Source organism: Micropterus salmoides, unplaced genomic scaffold (genome assembly GCF_014851395.1).
Source record: "Micropterus salmoides isolate LMB-PRFRI ecotype aquatic unplaced genomic scaffold, ASM1485139v1 Ms_hic_scaffold_2, whole genome shotgun sequence".
Classification (NCBI taxonomy): domain Eukaryota; kingdom Metazoa; phylum Chordata; class Actinopteri; order Centrarchiformes; family Centrarchidae; genus Micropterus; species Micropterus salmoides.
Window position 1 is genome coordinate 20,650,193 of NW_024041150.1, and position 14,156 is coordinate 20,664,348.

The 14,156-nt window shown below is 40.8% G+C and overlaps 1 protein-coding gene across 6 annotated transcripts in view; it reads left to right on the top strand.

Annotated features, from left to right (window-relative positions):
* The window catches only part of pcxb (pyruvate carboxylase b), a 309,482-nt gene that overhangs the window by 25,862 nt on the left and 269,464 nt on the right, over positions 1-14,156 (top strand). For all 6 annotated transcript variants that reach the window (XM_038731352.1, XM_038731347.1, XM_038731348.1 and 3 more), the window contains exons 7-9: positions 1,826-1,943; positions 3,533-3,600; positions 5,207-5,290. In XM_038731352.1, the coding sequence (XP_038587280.1) occupies positions 1,826-1,943; positions 3,533-3,600; positions 5,207-5,290 (270 nt within the window). The remainder of the gene's footprint in view (positions 1-1,825; positions 1,944-3,532; positions 3,601-5,206; positions 5,291-14,156) is intronic.

Sequence of the window (14,156 nt, forward strand, 5' to 3'; positions counted from 1 at the left end):
AAGTGGCAGGTTTTTGCTCAGTTTGACGTGATGTGCTTTCCCAACGAGCAAGAGAGAAAAGGAGAACGGCATGTATCAAAGCTCCAGTGGCCAAAGCTGACAGACGGACTGAACTGATGTGGAAGGAGTGCAAATGGAATTCTGCTAACTTGAGTCTTTCAAAAGTTTTTGTCATTTACAAAAATAGAGGTGCACCAATGATTTGACAGGTTATGTCTATGACTTCAAATTCCTTTTTCAACACTTAAACCTACCATATAATGAACTGGGCATTTGTTAAAACATAAGAAGCCACTGAGAAGAACACTTACAACTCAAAATTTTATTTCTTTGCCATATTGACACATTTGTAGGAATTAGGATCTCATCCCAAGGAGGATATATTTATATTAATTTTTGGATGGAGATTGAACTGACTTCTATGCTGACTGATTGAACTGCATCTGAGGAAGAGCACTAATAGTGAAAATACTTTGTTCATAGAACTGGAATTATAACACACGATCATGATTAGTTACTGTATGTGCAAGCCAACGAATATACTCATTTGTGCAGTGTTTGAAGTCAGGGGGGGGAATGTCACAACTCTCTTATTGACCTGTTGGTGTGTGGCTCCCCCCAATATTTATATAACTAACTTTAAACAGATGTAAAACAGAACAAGGGCAAGGTGTTGCTCTTAGGAGGCGACTGGCTAGAAGGATCACGCCAAGTTAAACAAAAGGCACCAAAGAGTAAAATGTACATGTACCGGCCAACTCCAACCTGTGTTCAACAGAGTTTCGTTTTAAGTCCAGTTGGCCAACCCTGATGTAGGGCTGGGCGATATGGCCAAAAATGTTATCACGATAAAAACATTTCATATCATTCTATCTGACAATAATTCAAATTGTCATTTCTTTCAAGTTTAAAGGCTGTTTTTTGTTCCTGACTGAAAATTGAAAAGAAACCAGATGGTTAATTATGTGGTTAATCTTTCTTTATGGTCAGAATGGGACAAACGCTTGATGCCAAACAGTGGAACACTTAACAAATCTGAGGGAGAACATTCAAAACTATTATGAAGTTTTCAACAAATATGACTAGAAAATCTTTTTTCAGTTCCTTCTCCTCAACAAAATATTTTAATAGAAAAATTAAATGTTTGTTTGTCATTCAAATGAATTAAATCAAATATTTATTGACGATATATTGAACATTTATTATATTGATATTGAGTAATATTATATTGCGATAATTATTGTTTTATTGCCCAGCCCTACCCTGATGGCACTATATCTTAGGATCCTCCTCCTTATTGACATCTGGATAGTTTTGCCTCCAAGAGCCTCTTTTCTCAAGGCTATGAGATGACAGCTGAGGATGGGGTTGAGCATCCTCTCCTGAGGCACAGGGAAGGGGCCATGATGGTGACTCGGTCCTCCAATAGAGGAGACTGGATGGGCTGGCAGGACGTCAGACTGACAAAAACAGATTGAGTCATGACCTTCAGCATGCTTGTAGTGACCTCCCACAGCCTGGTCCCAGGGATGTTGTATAGTGTGTTGCTCCCTAAGGTTGTGTAAACATTTCTGGCAAAAGGAAAAACATGAAAACTGCATAACATCACATGTGAATGACGGGGAAGGGAAATTAAATGGTTTACCACAAGAAATAAATGTTATACTAAATAAAACTAAGTGACCCGATCCAGAGATTAAAGGACTTTGAAATATATAGCTCTATAACTCCTTAATAACCACACTAACTCTTTGCTGTGACTCTTTCTTCTTGAGTAGTACCACTAACTCAAGACATGTATGGATTTTTCTCATCTGGTTGTCAGGAACTTGAGGAGAATTACCAGCGGGCCTACTCTGAAGCCTTGACGGCTTTTGGGAACGGAGCCCTGTTTGTTGAGAAGTTTATTGAAAAGCCAAGACACATTGAAGTACAGATCCTTGGTAAGTGCACTCGACTTCCTTTGTGTTGGCATTTTAACCATCTGTTTTTATGTGATTTGATCAAAGTTCATTAAGACGGCACAGAACTCAGCAGCAGAGCTAACAACAATGAGTGATTGAGATGTATTGACCAGCAGAGGATTCTTCAGCCATTATTCATTATTGTAGTGACTGTAATTCAACACCGACACTTACAGAAAGTGTCTGCACTTTGAGCCTATACTGTGGTGTACATGACGCCTGACTCTGGTGTGAGAGACCAGGGTTCAATCCCCGACTGTGACCCATCCACCATTGTGTCCCTGAGCAAGATACTTAACACCTCGTTGCTCCAGATGTGTGCAACCTCTGACATGTATAGCAATTGTAAGTTGCTTTGGATAAAAGCGTCAACTAAATGAATTAATGTGTATTGTAATGTGTATACATCTGGCTCTGTTTGGTGCTGATGTGTTTGTGCGTCTGTGCATGTTTCAGCATTTACCATGGTGTAGTTCTGTGCATGGATGTGGTTACTGATTAATTACTGTCTTCAGGGCATGCAGGGATTTTCTGAATTACCAGTTAAAAGCCATGTCTTTACCAGCCCTCTGTTTTTCTGCCTTCCCTCTTTCCCTACTTCTCTCCAGCACTTTCAATTTAATGTTTTCCAGTTTCTGTCTTCTGCCTTTTCTTATTGCCAGGTTCTCTTCTCTCTTTTCCTTCCAAACCTCCCAACGTCTCATTTAGTTTCTTCTGCCTCGGTTTTCTCTCAACTTTCCGTCATCCTTGCATGCAGAGACATGTCAAACACTCATCATCCGTCTGCCCCGCTCATATTCAAAAATGAAGGACAAAACAGGCTTTGGCCATAGTGCTGCCACTGTTTTTAACTTTAGACAAAAATGGGACTTAGCATAGAATAGCGTATGTAATTGTTTAAGTGATGTCAACAAAACAAGGGCCACATGGCCAATAGACTGGCTAGGGATCTTTACTGCCAGCTGACCACTATTGGCTATGGGAGGTGGAGATGCAGACGGACAAGTGCTGCAACAATTAATCAATTTAGTAGATCAACAGAAAGTTCATTATCATCCAATCTGATAATCAGTTGATCGTTTTGCATAATGTTTTTTTTGAACAATGCCCTCCGTCTCTTAATTAGTTTGTTGCAGATTCCAATGCGAGGATTTGCTCTTGTTCCCTGTGGGTTTTTTATTTTTTTTTTAATCACTGTAAACTGAATATGTTTGGATTTTAGACTGTTGGCTGTGCAAAACAAGACATTTGAAGACATAATCGTTAATCTCTCTAAATTATGCTGCTTTATATGACTAACAAATTGATCGAAAATGGGCAATAAATGTTATTTGCAGCCCACAATGTTCTCGTATGTTGATCACCCTGGGCTTAGGGCTGTACTTTTTTATTGAAACATAATTTGTCTTTTGGGCTCTCAACACGTTAAAGCAAAATCTGTGATACACATTGTGTAGTCCAGCTCACAAGAAATCAAACAAAGTAGCCTACGGATGCCTCCGGCCGCTTCTGTCACGACTGGTCGGTTTGGTTTCCGAGCTCTTAAACGTCTTTCTCTCTCTCCCCAGGCGATAAATATGGTAACGTCATCCACCTCTATGAGAGAGACTGCTCCATTCAGCGGAGACACCAAAAGGTGAAGTCTTCACTTTATTTAAGATTATCTTCATGGCATTTCTGCTGTACAACAGATTAGCATGAAGTGGATGGTGATGGTGGGCGGGCATGAAACAAAGGTCATAAGCAGGAATCACACCCTCAAGCACTGCAGTCTACTGAATATAGAAAAGGCTTAAGTGGTTAATGTCCCTTTTTTTTCATTTAGGCAAACAGGCCAATTAAGCAACATATTACCAAATAAGGTGATTATAGTCCTGATTATAGCCATGATTATTATGGCCCTGTTGGCCCTGGGTAGCATAGATGTCCTGTAGGGGCTAAGAGGATTATACACCAATAAAAATTTGCCACTGCTAATGCTGTGTGAAAGGCAGTTTTGGCAACAACTGCAGTAGCTACATAATTACAACATAATACCAAATCAACTTGGATCAACAAAAACTGTTTCTTTAAGGGTATAGAGCTCTGAATTGATTCTCATTCATTAGCCAGGGCAATTTTTCCCATATTCTTTGGGCTGGTACCGGGAAGAAATCCGGTATTAAGCACTACCTGATTGTCAAAATGACACAAATGTCTGAATACCACATAAAAGAGAAAATAGAAATTGTCACAATCGTCGCTCAGCATAACAATGCTTTCATCAGAGGGAGCTGATTAACGTGTAGTATTTCATTACATATTGTCACCTCAAAGCAGTTTCAGTCATGTTTTCATCACTTTCTTCCTTTCCATTTTTAATCAAATTATAGATGATAATCATGTTAGCGGCTCCATTCATGCCAGAGCAGCTGCTGTTTGACTCTGTGAGACTTAATCTGCCTTTGCCCTTAATCTAAGATCTTTTTGAATCTCAGGAACGAGAATAGTTGCTTCTTGAAATTGATTAGGGATGGTAGAGTGCTGATAGGATATTTTTAGCTTTTCTCTCTCTTAGAAGTGCTATTGATACTTGGAGATGGGTTTCTTTTGGGGAGGGGGGCCAGTAAGATTTGATAAAAAAATTTTAAATTGAGTTCTTGTGGTTTTTAGTTTTTTAAATCAGACATTGTCACATTGTTTTGAACTGGATTCAGTTGCCTCAATTGGATGCGTTGACTTGTTTGACAAAGTGGAATGAAACAAATCAGCCTTCAACATGGCGAACCCCACCCACCCAGCAGCTGTGGCAAGACCAAATGAAAAGCTGAACGATTCACTCAATCTGTTTTTTCTGAAGCTAAAGTACTAGTTAGGAGGGAAACCAACTGCAAATGCGTGGTACTTCTCCTGCCTGTTAAGAATCAGTTTTTAAGAAATGTGGGGACACTATTAAGCACTTTAGCAAAGTCGGGGAGTGTATTGATGAGCCAACTCTGTAGTTTTGTCGAGCTACGTGGCATTTTTTATTATTAAAAAAACAAAACAATTTTATGGCTTACAACTTTAATGTTGTGGTTCATCAAAAGCTCTGATAAACCTACTGTACACCATCTGGGTTTGTATGTGTACATCACTGAGTTGAAATATGTATTTATATTTTTTTATATCCTGACATTGTCAGTGTGCTGCATTTCTGTTCTGACTGTTATGTTCACTGTGGCATTTTCAATAAAAGCCATTTTTTGTTGTTTTTCTTTGAGGTTGTGGAGATTGCACCGGCTTTCCAACTGGACCCTCATCTGAGAGACCGACTTCACGCTGATGCTGTTAACCTCGCCAGACAGGTACATATGTGTATTTTGAGCTGAAGCTAATACAAATCGGCCACAAAGCTCTTGTGGTTTCTCTCTTTCCCCTTTTTTATTTCAGTGTCAAAGGCATTCCCCTAGGGTTCAGGTTAATGAGACCATTTCATTACATTAGGGAAAATTCTCCTGTATAAATGGAAAGGGGGGAAAAGGTTTTATGACACTGATTTCAAAAACTATTAAATAGAGGTTCTGAGTGTACAAAATGAATAGGGGTGTATTAAAATGATGTTTAAATATTCATGTGGCTGTGGCCGGATATTAAAGGAAGCTTATTCACTAGGAAACTGTATTTCCTCTAAAACGTGTAGGCTGCTGTTGACGAGTTGAATGTACAGTGTTACAGAGTTTTAACCACTTGTTAAAACAAGTTGGCAGACTTGAGCAAAAATGACTCGCTGAAGCTTTCCTGGCGAGGACGCACAAGTATTAGGTTGTATTTAGGAAGTCGGAACAAATTTGCAAAGCTGTTTATTTTTCTGTCTGTAATTGGTCTGCAAAACAACTGGATTCTCCCCAGGAATTTTAATGCGCTATCTACCTGTGATTCAAATGAGGGGGACATTAGTGCTTTGCCAAATTGTGGAAATTGAAAATGGGTGGAAATGGATGTCAACAGTGCAGACAGCAAATGCAATACTGGAAATGAAGGTTTGTACAGGTTTTGAGTGCATTTCTCGAACAGTTTGATGTCACCAATTGTGCATTCTGATTAGGTAAAAAAAAAAAAAAATTCACTGCAGAGTGAAAGCTCAATTTGTGTTTAGCCTCTTTAAACTTGTCTGTAGCACAGTTGTCTGGCTTTAGTTTTGCTGAAAAGTTGGCTCAACTATGACAGCATCACTTAAAAGTCAAGCCTCATCTCTGAGGAGATTTCAAGTAATGGCCTTTTCAGGTAATGGCCCAGTTGAGGAATGGATAGAAGTAAAGAGAGAAGAGCACAGGAGAGGAGGATGGAGATGAGCGTAGTGATTTGCTAAAGAAGTGACCTTGATGATAGTGAATTGGTTATATAAGAGAGGGATAGAAACTTTATGCAAGGCCCATGATGCAACATTGCTGCAGTAGTGATTTTATTTTATTTTTTTCCTCCCTGCAGTATGTAGTAGAAACACTTTCAATAAACACTGGTCGTTGGGGCACCAACCAATGAGCAGGGAAATTAAACCAAATTAACTAAAACTTGATTATTAATTTGATCAGCCTCTTATGAAGGAATAGAATTCTTTCTGAACGGTAAGCTGTTAACGTAATGCTTATCACAGCCAAACCGTGGTTGAGCCTACTGTTTGGTAGCACTGGCAGAGACGAGATGAGTGTTGAGGGTCCAGTCGTAAACAATGCAGTGTCTGTTAATGTGTGAGACTTCACTGTGCAGTCTCATCACAATGTAACCCAGTCTGTCTGTTTTAAGATGACTTACTGTGTTTTTAAGAGCAGCAGCAACTTGGGCCAGCTCTTGTCCATGACTTTTCTCTGCATATTATTTGAAACAAAAGAGCGATGTGTGATGTCGCTCCTAATCGACAATGTGTAGATGACAGGTACCAACAAGCGTACAGCATGCATGCAAGCTCACGCACACACGGCTACTATTCTTGAGACGACCTCGATTGACTCAGTACAAAGAAATGCCTCCGCTCTATCACACAGGCTGTATGTGAGAGCCCTTACTGTTGTTGCATGCAGGATGAGGATTTTTGCCCCGTTTCCTAACCTTGAATTTAAGATGAATTAAATGATTTCATTGTTGAGGTCTATTTGCATTTCAGGGTTAACTTGACGTCATATGTGCAAACTAGACATAGCCCAATTGCCTGTATCGGTAGCATACTTCAGTTTCTGTCTGTCAAGGTGGTCTGCTCAATTTGCAAATGGATGTGTACACCAGTGACAAACTCAAGCTCCTTTTATCTATTATAACTTTTAATGCACACACAAAAGTACTTGACTAAAGGATGATTGCCAGAGACTGTTAAAGGATGGTAAGATGTTTCAGGCTCAGTGCTCCTCCTCAGCCAGGATACAGGCTGAAATTAGCATAAAATTCAAAAACCGAGGTAAGAGTGGAAGTTAAAGATGTGTAACCTGCAACAGGTCATTGAATTGAAAGTTGATTAAATATACATTTAACATGCAATTGGAACATGAGAGTGATATTAACAGCAACCATTATTTCAACAAAATGGGGGACAGAGAGGGGTGGGGGAAAAAGTGATTAGTTTACATTTACTCATTTAGCAGACGCTTCCATCCAAAGCGACTTACATTTGACAACATACAAGCAACAACAGAGCATCAAATACAGATCTACAACTGACAATACATACTAGTAAGAGCTCATAGTTTACAAAACATGTTACATGTTTGATTTGCATAGTTTGACATTTTCCGAAATTGGCTAATTTGCCCTAACGGATAATTAAATGTGTATTGAAACATTTAAAAAATACATTTTAAAAAGTACATTATATACACTTTAAACAAAGGCTATACAGCCTACACATATACAGTGAGGAAAATAAGTATTTGAACACCCTGCTATTTTGCAAGTTCTCCCACTTAAAAATCATAGAGGGGTCTGAAATTGTCATCGTAGGTGCATGTCCACTGTGAGAGACATAATCTTAAAAAAAAAAATCCAGAAATCACAATGTATGATTTTTTTTTTTTTTTTAACTATTGTATGATACAGCTGCAAATAAGTATGTACCTGAGAAAATCAATGTTAATATTTGGTACAGTAGCCTTTGTTTGCAATTACAGAGGTCAAACGTTTCCTGTAGTTTTTCACCAGGTTTGCGCACACTGCAGGAGGGATTTTGGCCCACTCCTCCACACAGATCTTCTTTAGATCAGTCAGGTTTCTGGGCTGTCGCTGAGAAACACGGAGTTTGAGCTCCCTCCAAAGATTCTCTATTGGGTTTAGGTCTGGAGACTGGCTAGGCCACGCCAGAACCTTGATATGCTTCTTACAGAGCCACTCCTTGGTTATCCTGGCTGTGCGCTTCGGGTCATTGTCATGTTGGAAGACCCGGCCTCGACCCATCTTCAATGCTCTGAGGGAAGGAGGTTGTTCCCCAAAATCTCGCAATACATGGCCCCGATGCAGTCGCCCTGTCCCATGTGCAGAAAAACACCTCCAAAGCATGATGCTACCACCCCCATGCTTCACAGTAGGGATGCTGTTCTTGGGATGGTGCTCATCATTCTTCTTCCTCCAAACACGGTTAGTGGAATTATGACCAAAAAGTTCTATTTTGGTCTCATCTGACCACATGACTTTCTCCCATGACTCCTCTGGATCATCCAAATGGTCATTGGCAAACTGAAGACGGGCCTTGACATGTGCTGGTTTAAGCAGGGGAACCTTCCGTGACATGCATGATTTCAAACCATGACGTCTTAGTGTATTACCTACAGTAACCTTGGAAACGGTGGTCCCAGCTGTTTTCAGGTCATTGACCGGCTCCTCCCGTGTAGTTCTGGGCTGATTTCTCACCTTTCTTAGGATCATTGAGACCCCACGAGGTGAGATCTTGCATGGAGCCCCAGTCCGAGGGAGATTGACAGTCATGTTTAGCTCCTTCCATTTTCTAATGATTGCTCCAACAGTGGACCTTTTTTCACCAAGCTGCTTGGCAATTTCCCCGTAGCCCTTTCCAGCCTTGTGGAGGTGTACAATTTTGTCTCTAGTGTCTTTGGACAGCTCTTTGGTCTTGGCCATGTTAGTAGTTGGATTCTTACTGATTGTATGGGGTGGACAGGTGTCTTTATGCAGCTAACGACCTCAAACAGGTGCATCTAATTTAGGACAATAAATGGAGTGGAGGTGGACATTTTGAAGGCAGACTAACAGGTCTTTGAGAGTCAGAATTCTAGCTGATAGACAGGTGTTCAAATACTTATTTGCAGCTGTATCATACAAATAAATAGTTAAAAAATCATACATTGTGATTTCTGGATTTTGTTTTTTAGATTATGTCTCTCACAGTGGACATGCACCTACGATGACAATTTCAGACCCCTCCATGATTTCTAAGTGGGAGAACTTGCGAAATAGCAGGGTGTTCAAATACCTCGCTGTACACCCAGAACATTCTGCCATTCCTGGACCAGTTGATCGGGCCGGTGGATCGTCTAAGGTCCGCAGCTGTCTAATACAAAAAAATTCAAAGGTAACACATGTTTCCCTAGTTGTTACGACCCTGGCTCTCAGGCCACAACAAAGGAGGATGCAACTCAGGTTAAACCATAATTAACATAAATTTATTTAAACAGAAGGACAATGTGGCAGAGCGGTGTGGAAGGCACAAGCACCAACACCGATGTCTGGGTCGGCAGGCCTAAATAGACTGGGTTCACTGGCCAGGTGCTCCGAATGTCCTTGATTGCCTGCAGAGAGAGAGACAGACACACAGAGCCCTTGGGGCCGTCACACTGGTATAGTGAAGTTTGAAGAAGCTACCTGCTGCTGCATCTACATGCGCTGCCGGTTGCCTTAACAATATGAAGTTAATGCCAGGTGATGGTTGGCTTAGTTTAGCATAAAGAGGAAAAGGAAACTGGGGAAAACGACAAATTGTGGTGCTAGGTTATGTGCCGGACTGTCTAGGCATGGTGACTTCCTGAAGTCGCGTCTGGCTACATATAATGGAAAGACGAGAGGCTTATTAAAATATCTGTTATCTATATCTAAACCATTATCTATAATAAACCAATGTTTAAAAAATGTGCCGGATCAGATTCGTAGAACAGAAACAGTCAATGTAATTCATAATCCAAGCAGTCATAGTAGAAGATTGAAGTTTTCCTGAAGTTACAGGAAGTTAGGTGTTTTTGGGTGAATAGCAGAAAATTCCAGTAAAAGCAGTCTCTCCTAGATCAGTTCTGGCACTGGATAAGTCCTCACAAGGGTAGTAATACAGACGTGTATACAGCATGAAGTCTCACACAGCTGAAGGATTAAACCTGCAGCATTTGCAGGTTATCACCAGGGGTCTCACTTTCTCTCTGCCTCGTCGTCCTTTTTTCTTGTTCCAGACAACAAACCCCTCCCGCCTACCGCTTCCTGTCATTGCATTTCCTTGCTCTGTGTTGTGATTGCATTTCACATTGTGTCAGTCCCCACAGTGAAAGCTTCCACTTCAGAGCTGAGCCCAGCTCTCACAGCAGGTATTGAAACCTGCTCCCCAAGCAGCGCTGAGGCTGAACTTTGGTTCTTAGTTGGTATTAGAGTGTGTGTGTGTGTTTGTCACAGCCTGGAGTTTATATATGTGCGTGAGAATGAGAGACTGTGCAGGGCAACATTTATTTTTAATGTGTTGTGGTCCTTACAGAACAGAAAATGATGGAGATGGGACAATTGTGCAGCACACGTGTGCTGACATAAAACTCTGTACACAAAACACACACAGTTGCAGGTATGTGTGGCCAGTTTCCCATAATTTACTATTCTTGTGGAGACATGCGGACTCCTTCAGCACTGCACTCGTAGGCGCTCAGACACCTTAATGCGTCCAGTCCAATTTGCAGTGTAATTAGAGCCTTTTCATTTTAATCTCCACAGCTCATTAGAATGTAATGGCATAGTGTTTCAGACATTAAACCGCTATTGTATCGTGTGTGTGTGTGTGTGTATGTGTGTGTGTGCGCGCTCACACCTGTAGCCTATGTGCACGCTTACCTTCCATCCTGCTTTTGCTTGCGCCCTACACACCTAGATCCAGGGTCTGAAATTAGCACCCGCCAAATGCAGGTACATTGTTGGCAGTGGCAGGTAAGATCATCTGTTACTTTGGTGGACGGGAAAAACGCAAAACAGAAAGACGCATAGAAAAGTTAGCGTATTGTGGTGAACACACACGTATCGTCTGTCCTGACTGACAGGTGATTAGCTTGTCATCTGCGCACAGGCAACACTATTGGAGGTAACTGTAGTGTTGCCAGATAATCACTAAGTTTTGTGTATTAGTCGCAAGATGGTCAACTTTTTGTATTGAAACTCCAAAATAGTATTTTCAAAAATAAAGTAAAATACTTGCCAACCACATCGGCAGGCCGTGAGAAACGTTAGTTTCAGACCCTGCCTAGACCACTTCACAAAAAGTGAACTCCCACTCCTGTAAAAACACACTTGGTGTACACACATACAGATATTCTGTATAAATAGAAATATACACTGGATGTTACTGTCCCCACTCTTAGTTCTGTGTGCTCACACACATTTTCCTCCTACTCCCCCGACACACACCTGCTATTTCTCTGCTCTTATCTGGTCTTAATGGTGGCTCCATAGTGCTGGCTCTCTGTCCTCCTTCGTTTCGCCGTCTGTGCATATCGCCCATCTTCCATTATCAGCAGCCTCCATCTGAGTCTTTCAGAGAAACGAAGCAGTCTTTGAACTCGCTACAAGCCACAGCGTTTCCTGATATAATGTCCTGGATAACAAAGTTGCCTGGCAACACTGGCGGCTGCAGGAAGTTGCTAAAAGACATTCGAGCCAGCGCTCTCACAAGAATATCAGATATACTGTCAAATGGCCCTTCATGCAGTTGTGTAGTCTCAGACAGCTGAATTTGTATACTTGTTTGTAGCTGGATTTGTTTTTTTTCTCTCTTCAGTGCTCTGATTGTCCAGCTGCCATGTCGTAGATTTGTTGTCTTTTTGTCTTCAGTGGATGGACTATGGCGGACATTTCATTTAACCAACCCATGCAATATCTTAGCCAGTCCTGATTAGTTTTAGTAGTGATGCCTCTCACTATCGCACTTTGAGATTTTTATAATCACGGTGATTGGCCCACTGATTGGGCGCTTCATTGCTTACTCATTCATCCATGTGCTGCTTTTAATACCTCTGACATCTGTGCAGCAGTTGTATTGTGTATTTTTGCATCTGTAGTGGGTTGAGAAGGTTTGAATACTCCCGTCTGGAGCAGATAGAGCTGCAGGTACCATCTTGGCCCCCTCTACTTGGTTTTACCTGTTTTGATATTCGTTTTTATGACAGGAAGAGAGGTTTAATATCTGCATTTAGGCATTAACCCCTCAGTGTCAGGGAGCACATAACTTGTTGATGGTGGTCTGAGGCATGCAACATTTGTGCACAAATGGACTGATTGACCATAACCACACAGACATAAAATATCATGCCTCAGACAATAGAGATTGAATTTGACAAGTTTTATTACATTTACAAAGTTGCGTGGACTGCCCGAAGATGGTTGTGTCAATTACAAGTGGAAAAAGTCTATTTGTTGCTGACTGGCTGTATCTGCGTAATTAATAAGGAAGATATATTTAGGCTACCAAAAAACACTGAATGTCTTTCATTACTACTTTCAGAGGAAAGGCTGCGTCTTCTTCTGTCCCTCTATCCATTTTATAGCCTCTCTATTTTAGCATGGGTTGAAACATGCATAGCCTCAAACTGGGATGTTTGAGGCTATGCAAGGCTTGATTGCAGTTGCTGCTGCTAAGGGTGACCCAACCAGTTATTAGGTTTAGGGAGAAATCACTTTTTCACACAGGGCCATGTAGGTTTGGATTTTTTCCGCTTAATTTAAAAATGCATTGTGATTACTTGTGTTGTCTTTGTCTAATATTTCAATTTGTTTGATCTGAAACATTTCAGTGTGACAAACATGCAAACAAATAAGAAATGGGCAAACACTTTCACACCACTGTACAATTCAAGGGGCTAAATTTATAATGTAGCATTTGGGTCAGTTGGGATCATTTGGTTGCTTGTTTACCCTTCTGTAGTAATTAGACATACTGCGTAATGACAGTGGATTATGCAGAAGGCCTTTTTTTTTTTTTTTTTTTTTTAAACTGTCTACAGAAGTGCTAGATGTGTTTCTGTCAATATGGTAGTGTGATAATTTCTTTAACTTGGTTGGTTCTTGAGGGGTCCTCTGCTTGGAAAATAGTTTTTTATATTCGACCATAGATTTAGCAATACAAGAGACCCTGCTTTTGTCCATTTTTATATACTTGTCTCTACCGTCTCACCAACACAGTGAATCTTGGAGCTCTCTTTATGTTGCAATTTGGCAGCAAGTTTCACTCTTTTCAAGCCTCTATATTATGATTTGGGTTTTGGCATAGATAGCTGCTGTGAAGGAGTATAAGCAAAAGGGAAACTGTGAGTCTGTGATCCAAAATGAAGCCTTTTGAGCTGCTGTAATGAATTTTGTTCTTTTGATGTTGACAGATTCTACAGTTTGAACCTGCTTAAAGCCACACTACAGCGTTAGCTCTGTATATGTGTGAAGGACAAAACATGTTTCACACAGGATGTCTCCTCAAAATGAGAGTAGTATTTTTGATTTATGGCATATTTATTTGTTTAACCTTAAGACCTCGAGGAGGAGTTGCTGTCTGATACTTTGTGCAGCTGTAATTAGGAATTCAACTCTAGTAGTTGTGTGGGTGAAGAGTGTTGACAGTTGAGGCTGTTACATTTTACACTGTAACTGACGGTCTCACCCGCTCAGTTTTGTTAGGGTTTTTTTGGGTAGCAAGGGGAGAGGTGAACTTTTCTTGTTTTTGGCAGAAATTAGCTGACATAGAAGGCGGCACCAGAAAACAACTCTTCTCCCTTGTTTGCGCTCTCGTGAAGCAAGAGGAGTGGAAGAGGGCAGAGCATTCTAATTTGTTGCTGTGTTTTAAGTGTGAGATGGAGACACAAAGATTTTGAATCTGTGCGAGATGATTTGAAGGCAAGCATTTCTGGTAGTGTTTTAGAGAATAGGGGAAAAATAATTTGTTGTTTGTGTTCGGTGCTTTGCTTGTGTCTGCCTGCTTGTTTTCTCTCTCTCCCCTGAGAGAATTGCTAC